At 34.4% G+C, this 26,891-nt stretch overlaps 1 protein-coding gene across 1 annotated transcript in view; it reads left to right on the forward strand.

Moving 5' to 3' along the window:
• CNOT6L (CCR4-NOT transcription complex subunit 6 like) overlaps window positions 1-26,891 on the forward strand; it is a 115,889-nt gene that overhangs the window by 48,792 nt on the left and 40,206 nt on the right. Inside the window, exons 3-5 of the mRNA XM_042936119.1 lie at window positions 24-210; window positions 1,442-1,527; window positions 23,260-23,349. Coding sequence (XP_042792053.1) covers window positions 24-210; window positions 1,442-1,527; window positions 23,260-23,349 — 363 coding nt within the window. The remainder of the gene's footprint in view (window positions 1-23; window positions 211-1,441; window positions 1,528-23,259; window positions 23,350-26,891) is intronic.

The raw sequence follows: 26,891 nt of genomic DNA on the forward strand, positions 1-26,891 counted from the left end.
TGCTTCAATATTTTGCCTTTTAGGTAGAGTGCGGAGCTTAAGTACGTCACTTTGGTCATTGACACACTTGACAGCACTGCACCTAAATGACAATTACCTTAGTCGCATTCCACCTGATATTGCCAAGCTTCATAATCTGGTTTACCTGGATCTGTCATCCAATAAACTCAGAAGTTTACCAGCAGAACTAGGAAACATGGTGTCTCTCAGGTAAGGAAATATTACTGATATGACTCACTATATAGAATTCTAAATTTACCAAATAAGAAAATTATGAGATATTAATCCTCTTGCAGTAGGATTTTGGTATGCATTTGAAGATCAAATGATAAAAATTGTCTAAACAGGGCTCGAGGTGGCATCCGTTGAACATTTCCTTTCTTTCAATTTGAAGCTTTCTAAGTAGAAGTGTGCTTGTCTTACCAATTTCTTTTAACAGCCTTGAGGTGGGTTGGGATTAAAATATTAGGTCTCGCTTTAGGCTCAGGCATGTGATAAGATAATCATAAATAATTGAGAAAATATTCTGATCTTGTAAGTAAACTTCTGGGAACATACCTGTTTTATAAGGTGAAGTATACTTAAATGTCACAAGTCCTTAAGGAAACCTTAGAACTTGATAGTAAATGGATTTATTTCTTGTCCTTTAGGGTTCTTTAAGAATTTCTTCATAGGAAAAAATTTTGTAGGTCCTTTAAGACCTTGTATAAATGTTTTTAGTGTAGGCAGGTATTGCTTTTCTATGTTTATTTGCTAAGTGGTAATTTTTTTTTCCCGGTTAAGTAGTGATATTTAAAATTGCTGTCATGTGTTTAAAATTAAACATTTATATTGTTTTAGAATCTTATTCCTTATTTTCTTAAAATACTTTTTAGTCATCTAATAATATGGCTGTTTATTTTTTCTGTAATCTGGCCAAAATTTCAAAATTATAAGCTTGGATCTTACCTATATTATCCTATTATCTGTATTATGCTTTATTATCTGTGGTTATATCCTATGTCAGTGATTGTTCATCATAGTATCTTAATGTGATTACAGTGTAATCAGTTATAAGAATTGATAAAGGTGATTGGTTGTTACATTTTTCTGTGGAGTATACTGGATTCAAGGATACTGGTTGTCTTTGGATACAAAGAATATCTGTCACTTTGATTTGGGTAGGCATTTGAGTGAGAGAGAAAAGGGAATGGAGTTAGCCTGTGAATGATATGTAGTTCTTGCAGCTTTAGTAATCTGTGCTGGAGAATGAATAAATTATAGAAACATTGTTAACAGTTGTGGTAGTTACACATTTTGTACATTTTTTGGATTGAATGTGTCTTGCAAGTAAATATAACTCATGGTATGTTAGGGAAGGCTAAGAAAGTAATTGTAGATATTAATAAAGTTTGATATATTAAACTTTTTTCTTTTCTTTTTTTTTTTTTTTTTTGAACAGGGAATTGCTTTTAAATAACAATCTGTTACGGGTTTTGCCTTATGAACTTGGTCGGCTCTTCCAGCTACAAACTCTAGGTTTGAAAGGTAAGTGATGTTAGAAGATGACAGTGTTAACACTCACTGAGTATTGAGGTGTTGTGAGCCTTTTAAAGACAATTTTGGTTACAATATAGGTAAGGTTTTCGCATAATTTTGAGAATGTAATTATACTTTCTCTTGAAAGTAAAGTGGTTCTTCAGTATCAAATTGAGCTTCAGCATTTCATCATACTGCCATCATTTTAACAAATTTGTATGGGGAAAAATTTTAAATATATTTTATATTTAATTTTCTGTAAAATTCTTACATTTCTTAGAGGAGGTATTTTAAATTGACACTGTAGTTCCGCTTGCCACCCCACCTATAAAAGAATGACTTAATAGGGTAAACCCCAGGCAGAATATTCCATATCAGGTTTTGATAGAGTAGATAAAATTGCACTGACATATTGTTTGTTATAAGAGAGAAAACATAACAGTAAAGATGAACTATACCTAATGAGAATGATTGTTCTGAATAAAGTATATCAATCCAAGATAGATGTTCCTTTGATAATCTCATCTCAGGCAGTTTGGGATGAAAGTCATTCTCAATTCATATTAATAGTGAAATTTGTTATAAAAATCTCTTATGGCATAGCATAGGAAGAAGGGTTTATTTTGATTTTAGAGGACTAAATACAGATGTACTATATTGGTTAAATATTTTACTCTATGCTCATGAGGAATGGACATTAATCAAAGCCTTATAAAGTAAACACTTCCTTATTTTATTTTCCTTCTTCAAAGACAATTTGAGTCTCTGAGAACATGTTCTGTTCTGTTTGCATTTGCTTATGTCATATAATGGAGTATTAAGAAAGAAGCTTGAATATGAATTGAAAGAATCCTGATATTATTGGTTGACATGACAGAAATAGTATTAGATTTCTTTGTATAGTTAATCTTTTGTAAATTAGATAATTATATGAATGGTATGTCTTGTGTTTTTACTCTCTCTGTAGGACTTTTTTTTTTTGATATTTTTTATCCTATATGAAGAACCAGGGGATACTTATATCTAAAATATTTTCTTGAAGATTAACCCCAAGGCATTTCATTTTTAACTGTTGGGACATTTCACCTTAATCTCTGTATGCTGAATCTTATTCTTATATGTTAGACTTGAAACAGCCATCCAGCTAGAATTGGAATGAGTGCAGGTCTGTTCTTCTCTATTAAAAAATATTATGAGGGCACTTGGATGGCTAGTTGGTTAAGCATCCAACTCTTGATTTCGGCTCAGGACACGATCTCATGGTTTAAGATTAACAGCATGGAGCCTGCTTGGGATCCTGTCTCTCCCTCTCTTTTTGTTCCTCTCCCATTTGTGCTTGTGTGCTCTCTTGGTCTGTCTCTCTCTCAAAATAAATAAACATTTAAAAAAAATTACAGAATGACTGTCATTTTTTATAATCTTATTAGACTCATGAAGCATGAAATTCACACTTTTGTACTGATCGTTGTAATTTTTTTGTCTCTAAGAATAACCATTGCTTCTTTTAACATCAATTAGAACAGCCATTTTTGGGGCACCTGGTGGCTCAGTCGGTTAAGTGTCTGACTTTGGCTCAGGTCATTGATCTCATGGTTCATGGGTTCGAGCCCTGCATCAGGTTCTGTGTTGATAGCTCAGAGCCTGGAGCCTGCTTCGGATTCTTCCTTCTTTTCTTTCCGTTCCGTTCCGTTCTTTTTTCTACCCCCCCCCCCCCCCCCCCCGCTCATGCTCTCTCTCTCAAAAATAAGCAAACATTAAAAAAACTAAAAAAAAAACAAACAAAAAAAAAACCAAAACAGCCGTTCTCCTCCTGCTAATATTGATGGAGAGCACATCAGTGACAAATGAATAATTTACTATTGAACTCAGTGGATTTACCCTTTGTACAATGTGATGTTCCTGAAAACGCAAATATTCCCTATCTTACTGTTTCATACCCCATTCCGTATTATCTCATGTAAAGACCTATTCCCATAAAATTTATACTAAGCATCAACTGAATGAATCATTCTGAATATCTGTTATCTCCTTGTCCTTCATCCATTTTACTAGTTAAAATCTTAGTCTTCCAAACTACTGTTTTTGGCTGGCCTTTGATCCTAGTGTCCTTTTGTTTACTGATTCGCATTTGTTAAAGTCTCTTCTTAGACTTCTAGTCCTTCAAATTGGGTACCAGCTCTGCCTCGTGAACTATCACTTAGCTTTGTTCATTCCTATGAATAAGTTTCTTTTTATTAAACTTCAGTTTGTTCTAAGGTAAATACCTATCTGCATTCCTTTTCTCTTTGAAAATCTATTATTCTGGTAGAGTACCACTTTCTCTTCAGGTGATCCAATACAGAAAAGCCAAGGACGTTTATTATGCTAAGGAAAATAGAAATAAGTCAGTCAAAGAAAGACAGATACCACTTGATTTCACTCATATCTGGGATTTGACAAACTTAACAGATGATCATAGGGGAAGAGAAGGAAAAATAAGATAAAAACAGAAGGAGGCAAACCATAAGAGGCTCTTAAATGCAGAGAACAAGGGCACCTGGGTGACTCAGTCGGTTGAGCATCTGATTTCGGTTCAGGTCATGATCTCCTGGTTTGTGTGTTCGAGCCCCACGTCCAGCTCTGTGCTGATAGCTCAGGGCCTGGAACCTGCTTCAGATTCTGTGTCTCCTTCTCTGTCTGCCCCTCCTCCACTCGTACTCTGTCTCTCTCAAAAGTAAAGAAACATAAAAAAAAAAAAATTTAAATGCAGAGAACCAAGTGAGGGTTGATGGGGGTGGGGTAAACAGGTGATGAGCATTAAGGAGGGGACTTGTCCGGATGAGCACTGAGTGTTATATGTAAGTGATGAATCACTAAATTCTACTCCTGAAGTCAAGACTACATTGTATGTTAACTAACTTGAGAATAAAAAAAGAAAAGAAACCCAGAGCCATTTCTGCCATCTTTCCAAAGTTTGAGATGGTAGAAACAGGATTGGTTTAGAAACAGGAATAAAATGTCCCTAATGAATGGTAGCTTTACATTCTTAGGAAGGTAAGACTTGAAATTTCCTAATCTGTTTTAGTACTCATAAAATGGCACTGTGTTTCCAGAAAAGGGAAGGGAGTGGAATGGAGCATTTATTTCACTTAGGGTAATACCCTCTAGGCCCATCCATGTTTTCACAAATGGCAAGATTTCATTCTTTTTTATGGCTGAATACTGTTTCTGTATGTATATGCCACATCTTCTTTATCCATTTACCTGTCAGTTCTCAACAGAGGTTATTTCCAGATCTTGGCTGTTGTAAGTAATGCTGCAGTAAACATAGGGTTGCACATATCTTTAAGGTCAGTTGATTTTTTTTTAGTAGACAAACAACGTTGCATTAGTTTAAGGTGTACAACATATTAATTCAACTCTATATATTAAGTTGTGCTCACCTCAGTGTAGCTAGCATCTGTTACCATGTAACACTATTACAATACCATTGACTATATTCCCTGTGATGACTTTTCATTCTCCTGACTTATCCGTTCTATGACTAGGAGCCTTTCCTATTCACTCATTTTGTCCATTGGCAGTTATCTGGCAGCCATCACTTTGGTCTCTGTATTTATAGGTCTGATTCTGCTTTTTGTTTATTCATTTGTTTTCTTTTTTATTCTGTATATAAGTGAAATCATGTGGTATTTGTATTTCTAACTTACCTAGGATAATACTTTCTATGCCTGTCACATCACAAATGGCAAGATCTCTTATTTTTAATGGTTTAGTAATATTCTTTTATATATATATACACCCTGTCTTCTTTATCCATTCATCTATGGATGGATATTTGGGTTGCTTCCATATCTTGGCTATTTTAAATAATGCTGCAGTAAACATAAGGGTGTGTATATCTTTTTGAATTAGTGTTTTCATTTTCTGGTAAATGTGCAGAGGTGGAATTATTGGATTGTATTAGATTTCTATGTAACTTTTTGAGGAACCTCTGTACTATTTTCCTGTTTAAAATTTTTAAAAATTTAAATCCAAGTTAGTTAACATATATGTAATAATGATTTCAGGAATAGAATTTAGTGATTCATTACTTACATATAACACCCAGTGCTCATGGCAGCGTGTCCTCCCTAATGCCCCTTGTCCATTCATCCACTCAACACCCCATCAGTAACCCTCAGGTTGTTCTCTGTATTTTAGAGGGTTTGTTTCCTTCTCTGTTTTTATATTATTTTTTGCTTCCCTTCCCTTATGTTCATCTATTTTGTGTCTTAAATTCCACATGAGTGAAATCACGTATTTGTTTTTCTCTAACTTACTTCACTTAGCATAATACACTCTAGTTCCATCCATGTTGTTGTAAATGGCAACATTTCATTCTTTTTCATTGCCAAGTAATATTCCAGTGTGTGTATACATACATGTATACACACACACACACACACCACACATCTTTATCCATTCATCAGTCGATAGACATTTGGGCTCTTTCCATAATTTGGCTATTGTTGATAGTTCTGCTATAAACATTGGGGTGCATTTGCCCCTCCAAATCAGCACTCTTGTATCCTTGGATAAGTACCTAGTCATGCAATTGCTGGGTGTAGGATAGTTCTATTTTTAATTTTTTGAGGAACCTCTATATTGTTTTCCAGAGTAGCGGCACCAGTTTGCATTCCCACCAGCAGTGCAAAAGCTTTCCTCTTTTTCTGCATCCTCACCAACATCTTTTGCTGCCTGAATTGTTCATTTTAGCCATTATGACAGGTGTGAAGCAGTATCTCATTTTGGTTTTGATTATTTCCCTGATGATGAGTGATGTTGAGTACCTTTTCATGTGTGTCTTAGCCGTCTGGATATCTTCTTTGGAAATGTGTCTATGTCTTTTGTCCATTTCTTCACTGGATTATTTGTTTCTTGGGTGTTGAGTTTATGTTCTTTATAGATTTTGGATACTAACCCTTTATCCGATATGTGATTTGCAAATAATCTTCTTTCATTTGGTTGGTTGCCTTTTAGTTTTGCTGATGGTTTCCTTTGCTGTGCAGAAGATTTTTTTTTTTTTTTTTTAATCATCCTGATGAGGTCCCAATAGTTCATTTTTGCTTTTGTTTCCCTTGCCTCCAGAGACATGTCAAGAAGTTGCTGTGGCCAAGGTCAAAGAGGTTATTGCCTGTCTTCTCTACGGTTTTGATGACTTCCTGTGTTTCATTTAAGTCTTATCTATTTTGATTTTATTTTGTGTATGGTGTAAGAAAGTAGTCCATACATGTCTTCTGCTTGTTGCTGTCTCATTTTCCCAGCACCATTTGCTGAAGAGATGGTCTTTTTTCCATTGAATATTCTTTCCTGCTTTGTTAAAGATTAGTTGGACATACATTTGTGGGTGTATTTCTTTGTTCTCTATTCTGTTCCATTGACCTATATATCTGTTTTTGTGCCTGTACCATACTGTCTCAACGATTACAGCTTTGTAATAATATAGCTTGTAGTCTGGAATTGTGATACCTCCAGCTTTGGTTTTCTTGTTTAGGATTGCTTTGGCTATTCAGGGTCTTTTCTGGTTCCATACAAACTTTAGGATTGTTTGTTCTAGCTCTATGTAGAATGTTGGTGTTATTTTGATAGGGATTGCTCTGTACTGGCTTCCATAGTGGATGCACTAATTTACATTCCCACCAACAGTGTAAAAGGGTTCTCTTTTCTCCACATCCTTGCCAAAACTGGTTATTTCTTGTCTTTAGATACCAGCCATGCTGACTGGTGTGATGTGATAGCTCATTGTGGTTTTGATATGCATTTTTTTGATGACTGTTGATGTTGAGCATCTTTTCATGTGTCTGTTGGCCTTCTGTATGTCTTTGGGAAAATGTCTTTTCAGGTCCCCTGCCCATTTTTAATCAGTTTTTTTTTTTGGGGGGGGGGTGTGACTTGCAGAGTACTTTGTATATTTTGGATATTAAGCCTTCATAGATACAGCATTTACACATCTTCTCCCATTCATTAGATTGCTTTTTTGTTTCGTTGATGGTTTCCTTCACTGTGCAAAAGCTTTTTAGTTTGATATAGTCCAGTTACTTAATTTTGCTTTTGTTTACGTTGCCTGAGGAGAGAGATTCAGAAAGATATTAAAACCAGTGTCCAGGACTTGACTGCCTTTGTTTTTCCTTTAGGCATGCTATGGCTTCTGGTCTTACATTGAGGTTATTAAACCATTTTGAGTTTATTTTTGTGTGTGGTGTGAGAAAGTGGACCAGTTTTATTCTTTTGCATGTACCTGTCCAGTACTTCTAATACCATTTTGGAACTGATTTTTTTTTTAATGTTTATTTATTTTTGAGAGAGAGAGCCCGAGCAGGGGAGGAGCAGAGACAGAAGGAGACAGAATCCGAAGCAGGCTCCAGGCTCTGAACTGTCAGCAGAGAGTCCATGTGGGGTTCGAACTCACAAACCGCCAGATCATGACCTGAGTTGAAGTCGGATGCTTTAGCGACTGAGCCACCCAGGCGTCCCGGAACTGATGTTTTAATATAGTATGAGGGGGTCTCATTTAGAGACTGATGTAATCCTGTTTTTGTTCTATGTATATAACCAACCATCTCACTATCATTTAGTGAATAGTTTTCCCTTTTCTCACTGATCATCAAGAAAGTCACCTATCAGCTATGGTAGGGTCTGTTTTTGGATCTCCATTTTGTATATCCAGAAGTCAGTTTGTCTAACCTTGCACTAATTACTACATTGTCATAATCATTTTTATGGCTTTATATTAAGACTTTATATATGGTTTGGGAATTCCCTTATGTTTTCCTTTCACAGTGTGGTGGTAGTCTGGCTGTCTTCAGTCCCTCATACATAAGAAATAATTTGTTATAGTTCACCAAAAATGTTGTTAGAACTTTGGGGCTGCATTGAATGTGTAGGTCAATTCAGGAAGAATTGACTTTGTTTTTATTATAATTATTTTTTATCATTATATTTTAAAATATAATTTATTGTCAAATTGGCTTCCATACAATAATACCCAGTGCTCATCCCAACAAGTGCCCTTCCTCAATGCCCATCACCCACTTTCCCCTCTCCCCCACCCCCCATCAACCCTCAGTTTGTGCTCTGCATTTTTAAGAGTCTCTTATGGTTTGTCTCCCTCCCTCTCTGTTTGTAACTATTTTTTTCCCCTTTCCTTCCCCTATGGTCTTTTTTTTAAGTTTCTCAAGATCCACGTATGAGTGAAAACTTATGATATCTTTCTCTGACTGATTTCACTTAGATTAATATCCTCTAGTCCCATCCACGTTGCTGCAAATGGCAGGATTTCATTCTTTCTCATTGCCAAGTAGTATTCCATCGTATATATATAAAGCACATCTTCTTTATCCATTCATCAGTTGGACATTTAAGCTCTTTTTCTATAATTTGGCTGTTGTTGAAAGTGCTGCTATAAACATTGGGATACATGTGCCCCTATTAATCAGCACTCTTATATCCCTTGGATAAATTCCTAGTAGTGCTATTGCTGGATCATAAGGTAGTTCGATTTTTAAGTTTTTGAGAATCCTCCACACTGTTTTCCAGAGCAGCTGCACCAGTTTGCATTCCCACCAACAGTGCAAGAGGGTTTCCCATTTCTCCACATCATCGCCAGCATCTATAGTTTCCTGAGTTGTTCATTTTAGCCACTCTGACCAGTGTGAGGTGGTATCTCGGTGTGGCTTTGATTTATATTTCCCTGATGATGAGTGACATTGAGCATCTTTTTATGTGTCTGTTGGCCATCTGGATGTCTTCTTTGGAAAAGTGTCTATTCATGTCTTCTGCCCATTTTTCACTGGATTTATTTATTTTTCGGGTGTGGAGTTTGGTGAGTTCTTTATAGATTTTGGATACCAGCCCTTTATCTGATATGTCCTTTGCAAGTATCTTTTCCCATTCTGTACGTTGCCTTTTAGTTTTGTTGATTGTTTCCTTTGCAGTGCAGAAGCTTTTTATCTTGATGAGGTCCCAGTAGTTCATTTTTGCTTTTAATTCCCTTGCCTTTGGAGATGTGTTAAGTAAGAAATTGCTGTGGTTGAGGTCAAAGAGGTTGTTGCCTGCTTTCTCCTCTAGGGTTTTGATGGTTTCCTGTCTCACATTCAGGTTTTTCATCCATTTTGAGTACAGTGTAAGAAAGCAGTCTAGTTTCATTCTTCTGCATGTTGCTATCCATTTCTCCCAGCACTATTTGCTTAAGAGACTCTTTTCCATTGGATACTCTTTCCTGCTTTGTCAAAGATTAGTTGGCCATGCATTTGTGGGTCCAATTCTGGATTCTCTATTCTATTCCATTGGTCTATGTGTCTGTTTTTGTGTCAGTACCACACTGTCTTGATGATTACAGCTTTGTAGTAGAGGCTAAAGTCTGGGATTGTGATGCCTCCTGCATTGGTTTTCTTCTTCAGTATTACTTTGGCTATTCGGGGTCTTTTGTGGTTCCATACACGTTTTAGGATTGTTTGTTCTAGCTTTGAGAAGAATGCTGGTGCAGTTTTTTTATTTTAATGTTTATTTATTTTTGGGAGAGAGCATGAGTAGGGGAGGAGTGGAGCGAGAGGGAGACACGGAATCCAAAGCAGAGTCCAGGCTCTGAGCTGTCAGCACAGAGCCTGATGCGGGGCTTGAACCCACGAACCGTGAGATCATGACCTGAGCCGAAGTCGGACACTTAACCGACTGAGCCACCCAGGCACCCCTGCCGGTGCAATTTTGATTGGGATTGCATTGAATGTGTAGATTGCTTTGGTTAGTATTGACATTTTGACAATATTTATTCTTCCAATCCATGAGCATGGAATGTTTTTCCATTTCTTTGTGTCTTCTTCAGTTTCCTTCATAAGTTTTCTAAGGTTTTTAGCATACAGGTCTTTTAAAGCTTTGGTTAGGTTTATTCCTAGGTATTTTATTGTTCTTGGTGCAGTTGTAAATGGGATCAGTTTCTTGATTTCTGTAAGAATTGACATTTTAATATATTGAGTCTTCCTATCTATGAATTTTAGCATCTTGTCCATTTATTTAGATCTTAGTTAATGTCTTCAAATAAAATTTTATAATTTTCTGCACATCTTTTGTATAGAAATACAAGTACAAGAAATACTTGTATAGAAATACAAGTAAGAAAAACTGATTTATAGTAAAGTTTTTGCCTAATTCTCATCCTTCTTAAAATTTGCCTGCGGATTCCTTTGGGTTTTGTATGCAGGTAATCATTTAATTTGCTGATGGTGGTTTTGTTTCAAAATCTTATGTGCTTATTTCTGGGTATTTTACTATAATGTTGAGTAGAAGTATTAATACTGGGTGGGTATGTTTCTATTCTAAATTTTAAAATAAATGCTTCTAATATTTTTCCATTAATAATGATACTTGCTTTATAGTTTTTAGTTTTTTAGTTTTTTTTTAGAAGTTTTCCTTTTTTAAAAAAAATTTTTTTTTAACTTCTATTTATTATTGAGAGACAGAGAAGACAGCATGAGTGTGAGCGAGGGGCAGAGAGAGGGAGACACAGAATGCAAAGCAGGCTCCAGGCTCCAGGCTCCAGGCTCCAGGCTCCAAGCTGTCAGCACAGAGCCCAACGCGGGGCTCGAAATCACAGATCGCGAGATCACGACCTGAGCCAAAGTCGGATGCTTAACCAGCTGAGCCACCCAGGCGCCCCAAGTTTTCCTTTTTTTAACAAAAGGTTTATTATTCATTTTTGAGAGGGAGAGAGACAAGCTGGGGAGGGGCAGAGAGAGAGAGAGAGAGGGAGACACAGAATATGAAGCAGGCTCCAGGCTCTGAGCTGTCAGCACAGAACTCGAAGTGGGTCTTGAACCTACAAACTGTAAGATCGTGACTGAGCCAAAATCAGACACTAAACTGACTGAACCAACCAGGTGCTCTGAAGCTTTCTTCTGTTTCTATTTATGCAAGTGCTGAATTTTATTAAATATTTTTTTCATCAATTATGAAATGATTATTTTTCTCATTTCATAGGTTGAGTTAATAAATTATATCTGTACAGTTTTTACTTTTTATTCCTTTTTAAATGTTTTGTTATGTAATCTCTACACCCTCTTTTGGGCTCAAACTTACTATGGTGTGATCAAGAGTTACATGCTTTTCTGACTGAGCCAGCCAGGTGCCCCATCATTTCCAATTTAACTACACTTGTCTTACTGAGATAAATCCACCCTGGTGCTTTCATATGCTGGATTTATTTTGATAATATATGTCAAGGACTGTGAAAGCTTGGAGATTTTTACTCTTATAAGCTAATAAGTTAGCCAATTATTGTTTCATGGATAGTGGCAGAAGACAGTGAGACTCCTGGGTCAGAGACAAAGAACATTATGACTTCAAACAATAAGATGGGCCCAACCAGCCACGTGCTGTGTACGCAGTGAGTTTGCATTGCACCTGCGTAGTTCAAGTCTATCACTCCAGCACTTTTGAAGGAAGAAGCAAATACTGTAGCAAGCAGCAAAAAGCTAGTCCTGATTCCCCAAAGGGCAAAGAGTTACATGGAAATATTACTATGGTTGCCTTAACCTATCTAGTTGCCAGTATAGCTAGCTATAGAAACTGCTCAGTATCAGACTGATAGGCCTCAGCATCTGTCATACTCACCAAGAATGAAGAGGGAACTACAGGGTCCCTGGTGGACTGCCTCTCTCCAAAAAATTTCTGTTAGGAATTTTAAACATATGCTCATGAGCAAAATAGACCTGAATAAGATTCTTCCTCTGTCCTCTTTAAAAAGTTTGTATAAGATTCAACTAACATGTTCCTTGAGATAATTCTATAAATTATTCTATAGAGAATAATTGTATAAAGCTGTCACTGCTAGGTGTTTCTTTATGAAACATATTTAATTACCACCCCAATATATTTGTAGTTAGAAGGATCATTGAGGATTTCTAATTGTTAATGAGTCAGTTTTGTTGGACCATATGTGTAGTATTGGAATTCGTTTGCTTTTTAATTTTTCAAATTTATTTGTATGAAAGTGGTCATAATATATATTTGTCCATTAGATCAAATTTATTGCTCAGATCTTTTGTCTTTACAAATTTTTGGCTATTTACTCTTTTAGTAATTAAGGTACTTAATGCTAAAATTTCCACTAAAATTGTGGATTTATTCATTCCCCCATGTAGTTCACCCAGCTTTTGCTTTATAGCTTTTGAGATTATTTTATTATGTATACTGTATACTACTATACCTTTTGGTGAACAGAACCTGATATTGGGTAGTGAGCCTCTTCCTCCTTTGTTAGTATTTTCATCTTAGTCTTTGTTTGTCTAATATTACAGCTGGGCAAGTTTTCTTTTGGTTAATGTTTGTCTAATATATCTTTTTTCATCTGTTTACTTTTAACCTTTCTGTGTACTTATGCTTAGGTGTATCTCTTGCAAATAGTATATAGCTGAACTTTGTTGTTAATCCATTCTGGCTTTATGTTGTTTTTAATGTGGGTTCAGATCAGTTGCCTCACCTATATTGTAATTATGAATATTTTTGTGTTATACTATTCTACCTTTTGATATCACCTCCCCCTTTTGCCTTTCTAGAAATATTTTTTCCTTTTGTCTATATACTTTTATTGCTTTGGAGTTAGTATGTTCTATTTTTAGATGTAGCGATTACTCTTGAAGTTATTCCTTAAGTATATTTTTGAAAAAATTAAATTTTTAGCAACTTTTTTACTAAGTTACAGTTTATAGTAGTGAAATTCACCCCTTTGGTGAATGTTTTGGTGGATGTTGTTTGTTTATAGTTTCATAACCCTCACCACAATTGAGAAATGGAAGTGTTCTGTCACCCCTCACTTCATTTGTTACTGAAGTCAACACCTACTCTCATCTACTTTCTATACTATATGGAAACACACACTGTGTAGCCTTTTGAGTCTGGATTCTTTCCTTTAGCATAATGCATTAGAGATTCATCCATGTTGTTGTCTATAACAGTAATTCATTTCTGTTGCTGAGTAGTATTCCATTGTGTGGATGTACAACAGATTTTTATTCACAAATTGAAGGACTTTTGGGTTTCCAGTTAGGGGTGATGAGAAATAAAAGCCCTGTGTAAACATTTAAAGACAAATTTTTGTGTGAAACAAGTTTTTATCTTCCTTGGGTAAATACTTGGGGTGGGATTGCCAGGTTGTATGGTAGATGTGTGCTAAACTTCATAAAAAAAAACCTTTTCTGTAAGCAGCTGTATCATTTTGCTTCCTCACCAAAAGTATGGGAGAATTTTAGTTGCTGTGCATCATTGTCAGCACTTGGTATTATCAATCTCTTAATTTTTGCCATTTTAATAGAATGCAGGGATATTTCATTTATTTCTTTAATAATGATACAATGTGTCTTTTCATGTGTTTATGTATCTTGATTCAAGTGTCTATTCAATTGTTTGCTTAGTTTTATTATTGAGTTGCTTTTTTCTAATTACTGATATTTAAGAGTTTATTATATATTCTGGATTCAGATCCTTTTTTAAAATAAGTGTTTTGCAAATATTTTCTCCTAATCTGTGGTTTGTGTTTTCTGTTTCTTTATAGGGCCACTCTCCAACTTTGTGATTATTTTTCACGTTTGCTTTTATACTTCTAGATGCTATACATTTCTACATAAATTATAGAATCAGCTTATTTTTGCAAAATATCCTGCTGAAATCTTTTTTGGGATTATGATGAACATGTAGATCAGTTTGAGGAGATTCGGTATCTTAATCTTGAGATTATGTTTTCCAATCTGTGAATACAGTGTATCTCTTGCGTTTATGTAGGTCTTCTTTACTCTATTTCTTTAATGTTATATAGTTTTCAGCATGAATATCTTACAAACACTTTGCTATATTTGTACTTATTTGATATTTTTGATGCTGTTGTAAATGATACTGCTTTCTAAATTTCCAGTTACTCATTGATATTGTAGAATTAAAATGCAACTGATTTTTAAATATGTTGCCCTGTCTCTTGCAACATTTGTAAACACCTACAAAATTCTGTAAATAGACACTGTTTCATTTCTTTCTTTCCCATACATAGTCTTTTAATTTATTGCCTTGTATTGGCTAGGACAGTATAAATACATGTGATGATAGTGCACATCCTTGCCTTGTTCTCAATTTTAGGGAAAAGCACTCAGTCTCTCACCATTAATTATATCAGTAAAAAGTTTTCAGGTGCATAGGTGCTTTTTCAGGTTATATAAATTTACTTCTATTTTGCATTTGCTTGAAAGTTTTTATCATTGATGGAAGTTGAATATGGTCAAATACTTTGTGTACAAGTTTTGAGATGATCATATAATTTTTCTTTAATTTGTTTATATGTTGAATTATGCTAATGATTTTCAGATGTTGAGCCAACCTCTATTCCCATTTTAAAAACCACTTGAAAAAAAAACCACTTGGTCTTTATGTATTCTTTTTAATATATTGTTGGATTTGATATGCTAGTATTTTGTTCAGGATTTATACATTAATGATCATAAGACATGCTGTAATGCCTTTCTTACAATGTTTTTTATTTGATTTCGGAATACTGGTGACCTCATAAGATGGGTTGGAGAGTGTTACTAACACTTCTAAAGTGTATTTTATTTGTTTATTTTGAGAGAGAGCGTGCACAAGTGGGAGAGGGGCAGAGAAAGAAGGAGAGAGAGAGTCCCAAGCAGGCACTGCACTACCAGTGGGGAGCCTGATGCGTGGGACTTGATCCTTCAAATTGTGAGATCATGACCTAAGCTAGAATTAAGAGTGAGATGCTTAAAGGACTGAGCCGCCCGGGTGCCCCAAGTGTTACTAACACTTCTATTTTCTGGAATAGTTTGCATAATAACATTTGTATACTGCTTTCTTAAATTATTGGTAGAATTTTCCAGTAAAACCATATGGTCCTGGAATTTTCTTTGTTGAAAGTTTTTAACTGTTAATTCAATTTCTTTCATTGATAAAGGACATTGAGATTATCCCTTTCTTAGTATAACTACCCCAGCTCTCTTTTCTGTTTGCATGGCATACCCTTTTCTATTCTTTTACTTTCATTCTATTTGTATCTTTGAATATATAGTATGTCTTTTATGGACAGCATATAATGGATTATTTTTTATTATTCATTCTGCTAATCTCTGCATTTTAACCAGAGATTAATCCAGTTACATTTAATGTGTTTGCTGATAAGGTAGGATTTTTGTCTGTCATTTTACTGTTTTCTATGTGTTAGGTTCTTCTTGTTCCTCTGTTCCCCAATTAATGCCTTTTTGGTTAAATGAGTATTTTCCAGTGTACCAATTTAATTCCCTTGTTTCTTTTGCCTATATTATTTTGAGTTATTTTCTTAATGGTTACCTTAGGGATTACAATAAAAATCTTAGTTATAGTAGTCTAATTTGGATTAATAGCAACTTAATTTCAATAATATAAAAAACTTTGCACCTATAGCTTCATTCGCTTCTCATTTGTTCTATTATTGTCATAAATATTATCTTTACATATTATATGCCCATCAGCATAGATTTATTATTATTGCTGTATGCAGTCGTCTTCTTAGCTAGATTAAAAACACTAATTGTAGTTATGCTATCTTCATTTATACTTATATAATTATCTTTATTGGCATTCTTTATTTAATCATATGAATTCAAGTTTCATTTCAGCCTAAAGAAATCCCTTTAGTATTTTCTATAGGACTGATCTAGCCACAAACTCATTCAGTTTTTATTTATCTGGCAATGTCTTAATTTCTCCCTTATCTAAGAAAGATATTTTTGCTAGATATAAAGTTCTTAGTTGACATTTTTTTTCTTTCATCACTTTGAATATGTCATTCTTCTGCCTTTTGACCTCCACAGTTTCTGATGAGAAAATACAGTGTTAATACTATTGATTGTCTGTACATGATGTGTTGCTATTTTCCTGTTACTTTAAGATTCTGTTTTTGATTTTCTGTAGTTTTATTATAATTTGTTTAAGTGTGGATCTGTTTCACTTTATTCTACGTAGAGTTTGTTAAGCTTATTAGATGTGTATATTAATACTTTTCATCAAATTTGGGATGCTCCTGATTATTTTTTCAAATTTTTTTGTTCTTTGCTTGCTTCCTCTTCTGGGTTTCCCATCCTACATAATGTTGGTATACTTCTTGTATGCTGGTATATCTTTAATCTCTGTTCATTTATTTTTCCTTTCTCCCTCCCCCCCCCCCCCCCCCCCCCCCCCCCCCCCCCCCCAGTTCTTCCAGACTGTTATAACTTTACCTGGCCTGTCTTTAAGTTCATAGGTCCTTTCTTCTGCCTATCCACTACTACTCTTGAGTCCTTCTAGTAATTATTTTCATTGTACTTTTCAACTTAATAATTTCTGTTTGGTTTCTTTTTTAATATTTTGATTTTTTTAATGTTTTTATTTTTTCTGGATTTATTGAGATGTAATTGAGATATAACAGTGTAAGTTTAAGGTATACAGTGTATTGATTTGATATACTTATATATTGCAAAATGATTATCAGCATACTTGTAGCTAACACCTCCATCTCATCACATAATTACCATGTATTTTTTGTGTTGAGAACTTTTTAAGTTTAACTCTCTTAGCAAGTATATACTACAGTGTAATTAACTATAGTCACCATGCTGTATATTAGGCCCCCAAAACTTGTTAATCTCCTAACTGGACCTTTGTAACCTTTGACCATTATCTCCCCTGCTTCCCTCCCCCCTAGCCACTGGAATCCGCCAGTATACTTGCTATTTCTCTGAGTTTGGCTTTTATCCAGGTGTTTGCTTAATGTGATTCTTAATGATTTTACTAGTTTGAATCACTGAGATCTGCCCATCTTCAGAAGAATAACAGTCTGTATTATCAGGGTAGACAGTGCTTACAGGAAAATGTAGCAGTAACCAAGAGAAGAGATGAGGTTGCTTCATTCTTTTTATCTTCCTGATTCTGTTTCCCTGTGCTTACTCTTTTCTCAGCTGGAGGTGACTATCCCTGAAAATTCCTCAATTGTTCTTATTCTGTCAGAAGTGGTTTTTTTTGTTTTGTTTTTCCTGAAAGATTTTCTTAATGCATTGTGGTTCTTTAAGTGGCTATCTTGGTAACACCAAATGTTGTATGTCAACTGAATGATCTTACATGAGTATCCACATTTATTGTCAGAAGAGATGTGAACTTTGTTTTGGCCTAAATTTTAGGAAAGTCAGTCCCAAAGCTGATATAACAAACATGAAACCTGTCCTATTTCCTTCCTGTTCCTGCACTTTGCTGAAAAATAATAGAAATTATTGCTTTTTAAAATTTGTGTTTATTTACCTAGTTTTAGAAGAGCTACTTATTTTTTTGAGGTATAATTGACATACAGTAATACTGTTAGTTTCAGGTATACATCATAGTGATCTGAAATCTTTATACATTATGAAATGATCCCCATGATAAGTTATTACCATTGATTGCCATACAAGGTATTATATTATTGGCTGTATTCTCTATGATGTACATTACATTCCCATGACTTATTTTGTAACTGGAAATTTGCTCCTTTTAATCCCCTTCATCTATTCTGCCTGCCCTTAATCCCTCCCACCTCTGGTAACCAATAGTTTATTTCTGATATCTGTGTGTTTCTGTTTTTTCTTTAAGTTTTATTATCCAAGTATACTTGACATACAATGTTATGTTAGTTTCAGGTGTACAGCTTGGGGATTTGACATTTGTGCACAGTACACAATACTCACCACAGTAAATGTGACTCTCTGTCACCATACAAGGTTATTGCAGTGTTATTGACTACATTCCCTATGGTGTACGTTTCATCTCTGTGATCTCCTTGTTTTATAACGAGAGGTGTAACCTCTGAATCTCCTTCATTGATGTTTCCTACCACTCACCCAGCTCCCCTCTGGAAACCAGCAGTTCTTTGTATATAAAGGTCTGTTTTTGTTTGTGTGTTCTTCATTTTTTTCAGATTCCACATATAAGTTAAATCATATGGTATTTTTATTTTTGTCTGACTTACTTCACTTAGCATAATGCTCTCTAGATCCTTCCATGTTGTCTTAAATGGGAAACTTTCATTTTTAATGGGTAAATAATATTTCATTGCCTACTCATACCAATTTTTTTCTTTGTAGATGGATAGTTGTTTCCATATCTCAGCTATTATAAATAATGCTACAGTGAACATACAGGTGCATATATCTTGTTGATGTTTTTGTTTTCTATTTGGTTACTTTTTGTGATTTTGATTTCTTTTTTCATCTTCTTTGTTGAGACATCATTGTCATACTTCTTTAGATATGGTTTTCTTTAGCTCTTTGAACATATTAAAATAGGTTTTGAAAGACTTGTAGTATAGTCCTCAGGTACAGTTTTTATTATCCTCAGAGACAGTTTCTATTCATTGTTTCCGCCCCCTGTTATAAGACATACTCTTGTTTCTTTGCATCCTTTGTAATTGCATTAAGAACTGGGACATTTTAAATAATGTGGCAACTCAAATTATGATACCTCCTATTCCAAGGGTTATTTGTTGTTTGTTCCTTTAGTGACTTTCAGAACTAATTCTGTAAATTTCATATTTTTTTTTTTATCATGTAATTATATTGAAATCTCTCTTCAGTTTAGTGTTCAGTTAATGCTTAGGCATAGATCTTTTAAAGTTCCTGGAACCAGTGAATCTTCCAATCTTGGCCACGTGGCTCTTTGTGTGTTTTGGGAAATGCTTTCAATAATTAGCCAAGAAGTATACCACTCTGCCTTAGCCTTTACTTCTTACTTGTGCACAGCCTCAAGATCAGGAAAAGGTGAAAGTACACTATTTTTTGGTCTTTCATGAGCATATGCAGAGCCCCCCACAGTTATGGTCTCCTAGAGTGCCTAGAATATGTCAGAGCTTTTCAAACTCTTTTTTTTATTTTTAATGTTTGTTTATTTTTGAGCAAGAGACAGAGTGTGAGCCGGGAAGGGGCAGAGAGAGAGAGAGAGGGAGACACAGAATCCGAAACAGGCTCCAGGCTCTGAGCTGTCAGCACAGAGTCTGATGTGGGGCTTAAATGTACGAACTGTGAGACAAGACCTGAGCCGAAGTTGGAAGCTTGACAGATTGAGCCACCCAGGTGCCCCTGTCAGAGCCTTTCAGAACCCTTATTGAGCTCTTATCCCAAGCTTTTCTTAAGCATTTAGGTTAGTCTGTTGTTTGCCTTACCTGTTTCTATGACCTCAGGCAGCCATAAGTTAGCATAAGTAAGCATTTACCAGTAATGGTTTCCTCAAACATGCCTTAACACTCTCCCTACCCTTCATTCAGGTTGAAGGCTTTTAGCACTTGGCAAGAGTCAAGGAACCACTACCAAAGAAGTCAGAGATAAATGACTAGTCATTTGAATGAGGCTTTGAAAGGCTGGAGCTCAATTTTGGTTGCTTCAGTGGTTGCCAAGCTGCCCTGGCAGTGAGGGACCAGAAGTTATCTAAACCCCAAAAATTACTGTCTTCACTGCTATTCTGCCCTTTTGTTCTTACAAAGGGGCAAATTTTTGGAAGTTCTTAGTCTGCCATTTGTGGCTTCATTTTCTATCCATTTCTGTTTTCAGCGAGGGGTGGTATTTTCTGTCTTTCAAGGAATTTGTCATTTTTTTTCTAAGTTGTTGAACCTAAGGACCTAAAGTTTTCTTAATATTCCTTATCCTCCTAATGCCTCAAGGCATTAAAGAGGGCTGTTTCCTAATCTTTAATTCTTGATATTGGTGAGTTGTGTCTGTTTTTTTTCTTCTGATCAAATGTAGGTTTATCAAAAATTTTTTTGCCTCTTTTTCAAAGTATCATGCTTTAGATTTGGTAGTAGTCTCTTGTTTTTCTGTTATAAATTTTATTGATGTCTCCTCTTTGTTGTTCCTTCTTTCTATTTTCTTTGGCATTCATTTGCTCATTTTTTAGATTCTTAATTTGGAAGTTAAGTCATTGCTTTTAGATCTTATTTTCTAAAATAAAGCTTAATCCTATAAATTTCCCTTTAGATACTAACTTAGGTACATCATACAAATTTTGATGATGTATTTTCATTTTAGTTCAGTTAAATTTCCTTGTGACTTTCTCTTTGACCCATAGATTACTTAGAAGTATAATGTTTAATTTCTTTTTTTTTTAAATTCTTTTAATGTTTATTTTGAGAGAGAACGAGAGTGAGCAGGGGAGGGCAGAGAGAGGGAGATACAGAATCCGAAGTAGGCTCCAGGCTCTGAGCTGTCCACACAAAGCCATTGAGGGACTTGAACTCACAAATCATGAGATCATGACCTGAGCTAAAATTGGCTTAGCCAACTGAGCCACCCAGGTGCCCCATTTTGTGTGTGTGTGTGTGTGTGTGTGTGTGTGTGCGTGTGTGTGCGTGTGTGATGTCTAATTTCAAAATACCTGGAGTTTTTTTAGTTCTCTGTTGTTGATTTCTAGTTTTATTATGGTCAGTATGCTTTGGTTTTACTTCTTTTAAACATGTCACAGTTTGTTTCCTAGCCCAGAAAATGGTGTCTTGGTAAATGTTTGTGTACACTCGAAAAGATCATATATTTTCCTCTGTATGAGTATGGTGTTATATAAATATCGTCATATCGGTTGACAGGTTTTTCTCATTTCCATCTCTACTGACTTTCTGTTTACTTTTTCTGTTGATAACTAGTGGAGGAGTGTTGAAGTCTTAAATACCATTTTGCAGTCTTGGGAGATATTATTCCACTCTATTCCAGCTTCCATTCTTGCTAATGAATTTTATTACCATTACCGTGTTTGTTTTGTTTTGTTTTGTTTTTAAGTAGCTGGTTATTTTCCCCAAAGGGTTTTAAGGCTTTCTATTTACAATTGTCCTTCACAAGTTTGCCGTACAATGTAAAATGAAATCCTTTCATGTACTTCTTTCTATATGTTGTGCTTCTTCTGTCAGTGTATTCATTCTTTAAAAATTATCTTGTGAAAGTTTGCAGCCTTTTTCTATTTAAGTAATGTGTCTTCTCACTTCTCTTTAAACTGTCTTTCCAACAGGCCTTGTTTCCTGTTGGCTGTCATATGTCAGAATCTAAATTTTTTTTCCAGTTTTCTTGTTTTTATCTCCTGTTGCCTTTGGGTTTTCCCAAAGGACTCCGAGCTTCTAGTTCTGTTTACCATAATCATCTGTTATTATACAGAAACAATACTGATGTGATTGCATGATGTGGAAGGGGAGGAAGAGTCCTATAGTTTTATGATAGGTCTCAGTCCCATTAAAAATGGGCCTGAATTAGATCTCCTTCCTACTTTCTCCACCCCAAATTAGGCTAGAGAGGGCTGGAGTGTTGGGTATTTACCTCACATTAAATGGTAAAACTTCACCTGATTATACTCTGGTAAAATAGTTTTCCTTGCATGCAGGACTTGTTAAGGAGAGCATTACTCTTCCTGCCAGAAGCATAAGGGGAATTTTTATCCAGTCTTTATATTAAAAACCTGGTCAGTCTCCTGGAAGTAAAACTCAGAGAATGTTGGATATTCCTAAGACTGTGTTCCTTCTTGAGTTTTTAATTCTCTAGTTAATGTCTTCCAAGCCTCTGACAATTTGTCGATTATGATTTAACCTGTTTCAACTATTACTAGTTCCATTTCTGGGCTTCTGTATCTGGACTTTAGCTGCCACTAGGCTGTGATTCTCTGTATCTGCCTGTTTGTGTTTAGGGCAGCAGTTTGCCTTATGATCTTAACTGTGGGGACAGAGTGACAACTTCCAGCTTCTTTCCTTAGATGTTGAGCTAGAGACCCAAGTCCTATTCTCTGTTTCTAGAGCTCCAACTTAATATATGTTAAGATTTTTCATTTTTATTTTTTTAAAGTTTATTTACTTAATTTGAGAGAGAGCAGCAAGCATGACCAGGGAGAAGGGCAGAGAGAGAGAGAGAGAAAGAAGAGAATCCTAAGCAGGCTCTGAGCTGTCAGTGTGCAGCCTGGTGAAGGGCTCAATCTCACAAACCATGAGATCATGATCTGACTGGAAATCACAAGTTGGACACTCAACTGACTGAGATACCCACGTACCCCAAGATTTCTTATTCTAACTCACATATTTTTACTGTTTCATATTTTATATCTTTCTCTTATTGATGCATTTTGGGTAGTTTCTTTGAATGTATTTTCTGTTCAACAATTTTATTTTTAGCTATAATCTGCCTAACTCATTGACCATGATTTTTTTTGCTAGTACATTGAGTATATGTACTAAACTACCCAAATATTTTAGTATGCACCTTGACTGACTGATTCATTCATTCATTCATTCACTCATTTATTTATTTATTGATGGATGCACCTTTTTTATGGTATCATTCATTCTTTCTCATACAGGACTATTTGTCTTTCAGTTAGAATATTGTCTTCAAAGATAAACAGAACTTATAAAGGTTAATTCATTGTGCTGATTTGTGATAGTACTTCAGAATTGACTAAGTTTAATATATATGTTTACATATATAGGTGGTTTTGGCAAACAAATTGTAGGCAGCTAGTATAAACAGTGAAATCTGGAAAGAAATAACTTTTCTGAAATTTTTATGACTGTCTTAAAGTATTTCTTTAAATTCACATAATTTCTTAAAATTAATGTAACATTAAATACTGTAACATTCACTTTAGAAAGTTAGTATTTTGTTTTATTGCATACATTTGTCTGGTCCTAACAATTGTAAGTCTTACAGATTTTATTTTTGTATTCTGATTTAGGCAATCCTTTATCACAGGATATTCTCAATTTATACCAGGACCCAGATGGAACCCGAAAGCTACTGAACTTCATGCTTGACAATCTTGCAGGTAAGTCTTAATGACAAAATAGTGAACTCAACATGTATTACTGCTAGCTTATATGTCACATGTTGCTTAAGAGCATCTGACCTTTTTTTTTTTTTTTTTATAACTTTTTACAATTTTGGAGTTATTATATTTCATGGTAGTGGGACAATCTTTTCATATACCGAGTACTTTCTGTTTACCAAGCAATATGTTACGAGCTTTAGTTATATTATTTAATCTTTCTAAAGAACCTAGGAGGTAGGAATTTTTACTGGTTGCACAGATGCAAGTTCTGAGATTCAGAGAATAAAATGTGATTTTCCCAAATTACACAGCTGGTTCTCTTGATCACAGGTACATAGTTATTAATTGTAAGCAGATTACATGGATCCCACACACTGTACACATTTTTTTGTGAACAAAATTACTAGTTTGATTCACTACACATTCGGGGAAATTTTGCAAGCAGGATTTTGATTAAGAACACCAACTCTGTCATAAAATATTAGTGACAAAAATGTAATTTAAAAAACCAAATGCAATCAGGAAACATGTGCTTATGGGCAATGCATAATCTTAAAAAGAATTTAAAATAACTCTAAAGTTACTGATTTTGTCCCTTCATTTCATAAAAACTACAAATTCAATTTCATGATATACAAAAGAAAAATGTTTCAAAATAGTACAACCTAAAGGAGTTTTTGTGTTTGTGGATTTCAATAATAGAATAAATCTCTGTTTTTAAGATTTCAAAAAAAAGAAAAAAGAACACCAAATATATCTGACTAAAATAGTTGTATTCCAAATAGAAATTTTTTTAATATAAGAAGTCTATTAAGTATTTGACTTAAAACTTGTTTTTGCTTAAGCACTCAAAATATGAGTAAATGTATAGATGCTTGAATTCAGATATTTTTCTTGGAATAATGTCTTTCTAAAATATAGAATCCCAAACAGAGACATCTAGATTCCAGCATCAGGCCATCATCACAATATGTTGTCTATACTTTTTTTTTAAATATCTCCATCATAGAAGACACCTACGTAAAAAAATTTTTAAAAATGGTGATATTTACAATAATGTAAAACCAAATTAATATCATTGCAAATTTTTTTGGCTTATAAAGACTAAAGTTGATTGATGAGAGAGAGATAATAAACTTGAGAGGTTCTTTCAGTAACAAATTAAGACTATCTAGCTAAAAGTTTAATTCAGCTGTATATATAGCATGTGTACACTAATTCCTTTTTGCTTTAAAAATACAATTCTCCTTTGTCAATATAGATGTAGCCACTTGACCCGGTCATATGGCATGTGTGTGGGGTTTGTGTGTATATAATTTTAAAGGAGGTCTTCAGTGCTTTAGTTATGAGTCATTGTTGGCATATATGTTGCAGACATCTTCTCCCATGCTCTTGTTTGCCTTTCTACTTTCTTAATTTGTCTTTTGATGAACAGAAAACATTTTAACATAATTGAATTTATTGAGCTTTTCTATTATGGTATTGCTTTTGTGTCCTTTTTAAGAATTTTTCCCTACCCCAAGCTCAAGAATATATTTTCCTATATCTAAAAACTTCATTTTTTTACTTGTAACATTTAGAGCTATAATCTTCCTAGAATTGAAATTTGTATATCATAGGAGTCTATATTCATAACTTTTCCATTTGACTTTGAGCCTTTTATGGGAAAGACTGTCCTTTCATTACTGTATTTTAGTGCCATCTTTCTGATAAATTGTCATTGTATGTATGGGTTTATTTCTGGGGTTTTGTATTCTCTATTTAATTCTGTCTTTATGATAATATAACAGTGTCTTTAATTATGGTATTTTTATAAGATATCTTAAGATTCAGTAGAGTAAGCCTTCCGTCTTGATTTGATTCTAAAGTCTAAGCTAGTGTTGCCCCCATCCTTCTTTACCCTGTATTTTCATTAAAATTATTAGAATTGGCTTTTCAGGTTTCTCCCCTCCCCCAAAATATGGGAATTTAGGTTGAGATTATATTGAATCTATAGATTGCTTTGGAAAAAATTGACCTGTTTACAACACTGGATCTTCTAATCTAGCAGTGTTGAATATTCTTTCATTTATTGTGCTTTCTCTAATTTCTCTTGATACTGAGTTTTAGGTTTCTGTGTAGTATTCTTTACATTTCTTATTACATTTATTCTAGGTGTTGAGTTTTTTGATGCTCTCATAAATGGTTTTTGTTTTTTTTTTTTTTAACGTTTATTTATTTTTGAGACAGAGAGAGACAGAGCATGAACAGGGGAGGGTCAGAGAGAGGGAGACACAGAATCTGAAACAGGCTCCAGGCTCTGAGCTGTCAGCACAGAGCCTGACGCAGGGCTCAAACTCACGGACCACGAGATCATGACCTGAGCCAAAGTTGGCCGCTTAACCGACTGAACCACCCAGGCACCCCATAAATGGTCTTTTTGAAAATGAATCTCAGTAAGATTATTATTGCTCATTTATGGAATACAGTTGGGTTTCGTATATTTATTGGTATTCAGACACCTTGCTGAACACTTGAAAGTGCCTTTGATAAATACATATTCAGCCATTTCACTAAAATCTTTTTAATCCTAAGGTATTTTTATTTTAATTCTACAGTTGTGTCATTGCACATAACAACACTTTCATTACTCTCTAATTCTTATCTTTTGTTTCTTTTTCTTGCCTTATTGTACTTGCTAAGATCTTTAGTAGGTGCTAACAGTAGTGGTAATTTGTCTAATTTCAAAATTTATTAGCTTTTTGAAATTATGATTAAGTATGGCATTCACTGTAGTTTTTATATATATCAGATTAAGAAAGTTCTATTCCTAGTTAGAGTTTTTCATTTTTTAATATGAACAAATGTTAAATATTATCAGATGCTTTTTTTCCTTAAGATGAGAATATGTTTTCTGGCCTTTATGCTGCTAATTTGGTAAATCCATTGATTTTAATGCTATACCACCTTTGTATTCAATTCAAGTAGGTTGCAGTATAGTATTATCCTTTTTATATATCCCTTTATTCAGTTAGCTAATATTTTACTTAGGACTTTTTGCATGTAAGTTTAAGTGAGATCGATCAATAATTTTCCTTTCTTCAATATTCTTGTCAGGTTTTAGTATAAAGATTATACAGGCATCACAAAATTTATTTTCTGTTAATTGGAAGAGAATATTTATGATTGGTGTTGTTTCTTAAATGTATGGTAGAATACATCAGAGTCTGGGGTTTCTTTGAAGGAAGTTTTCAATTGCTGATTTAGTTTCTTTAATAACTATAGTACTGTTCTGATACTCCATTTATCAGTTTCTGAAAGTTGTGTTTTTTGGTAATTTTCCCATTTTATCTAAATCTTAATTTTTTAAGAAAATCTTCAAATTTATTTCCATGAAGTTCAGAATATCTTTTAATGTTCATTTGATAAATAGTGTTGTCTCTTTTTCATATTCCAGATATTAGTTATTTGTGTTGCTTTTATTTACTTCATGCATAGTCTTGCCTGCAGGTATTTAGCAATATTTCTTTGGGAGAAAAAAAAAGAGCCAATTTTTAGTT

The sequence above is a fragment of the Panthera leo genome, chromosome B1, assembly GCF_018350215.1.
Source record: "Panthera leo isolate Ple1 chromosome B1, P.leo_Ple1_pat1.1, whole genome shotgun sequence".
NCBI lineage: Eukaryota > Metazoa > Chordata > Mammalia > Carnivora > Felidae > Panthera > Panthera leo.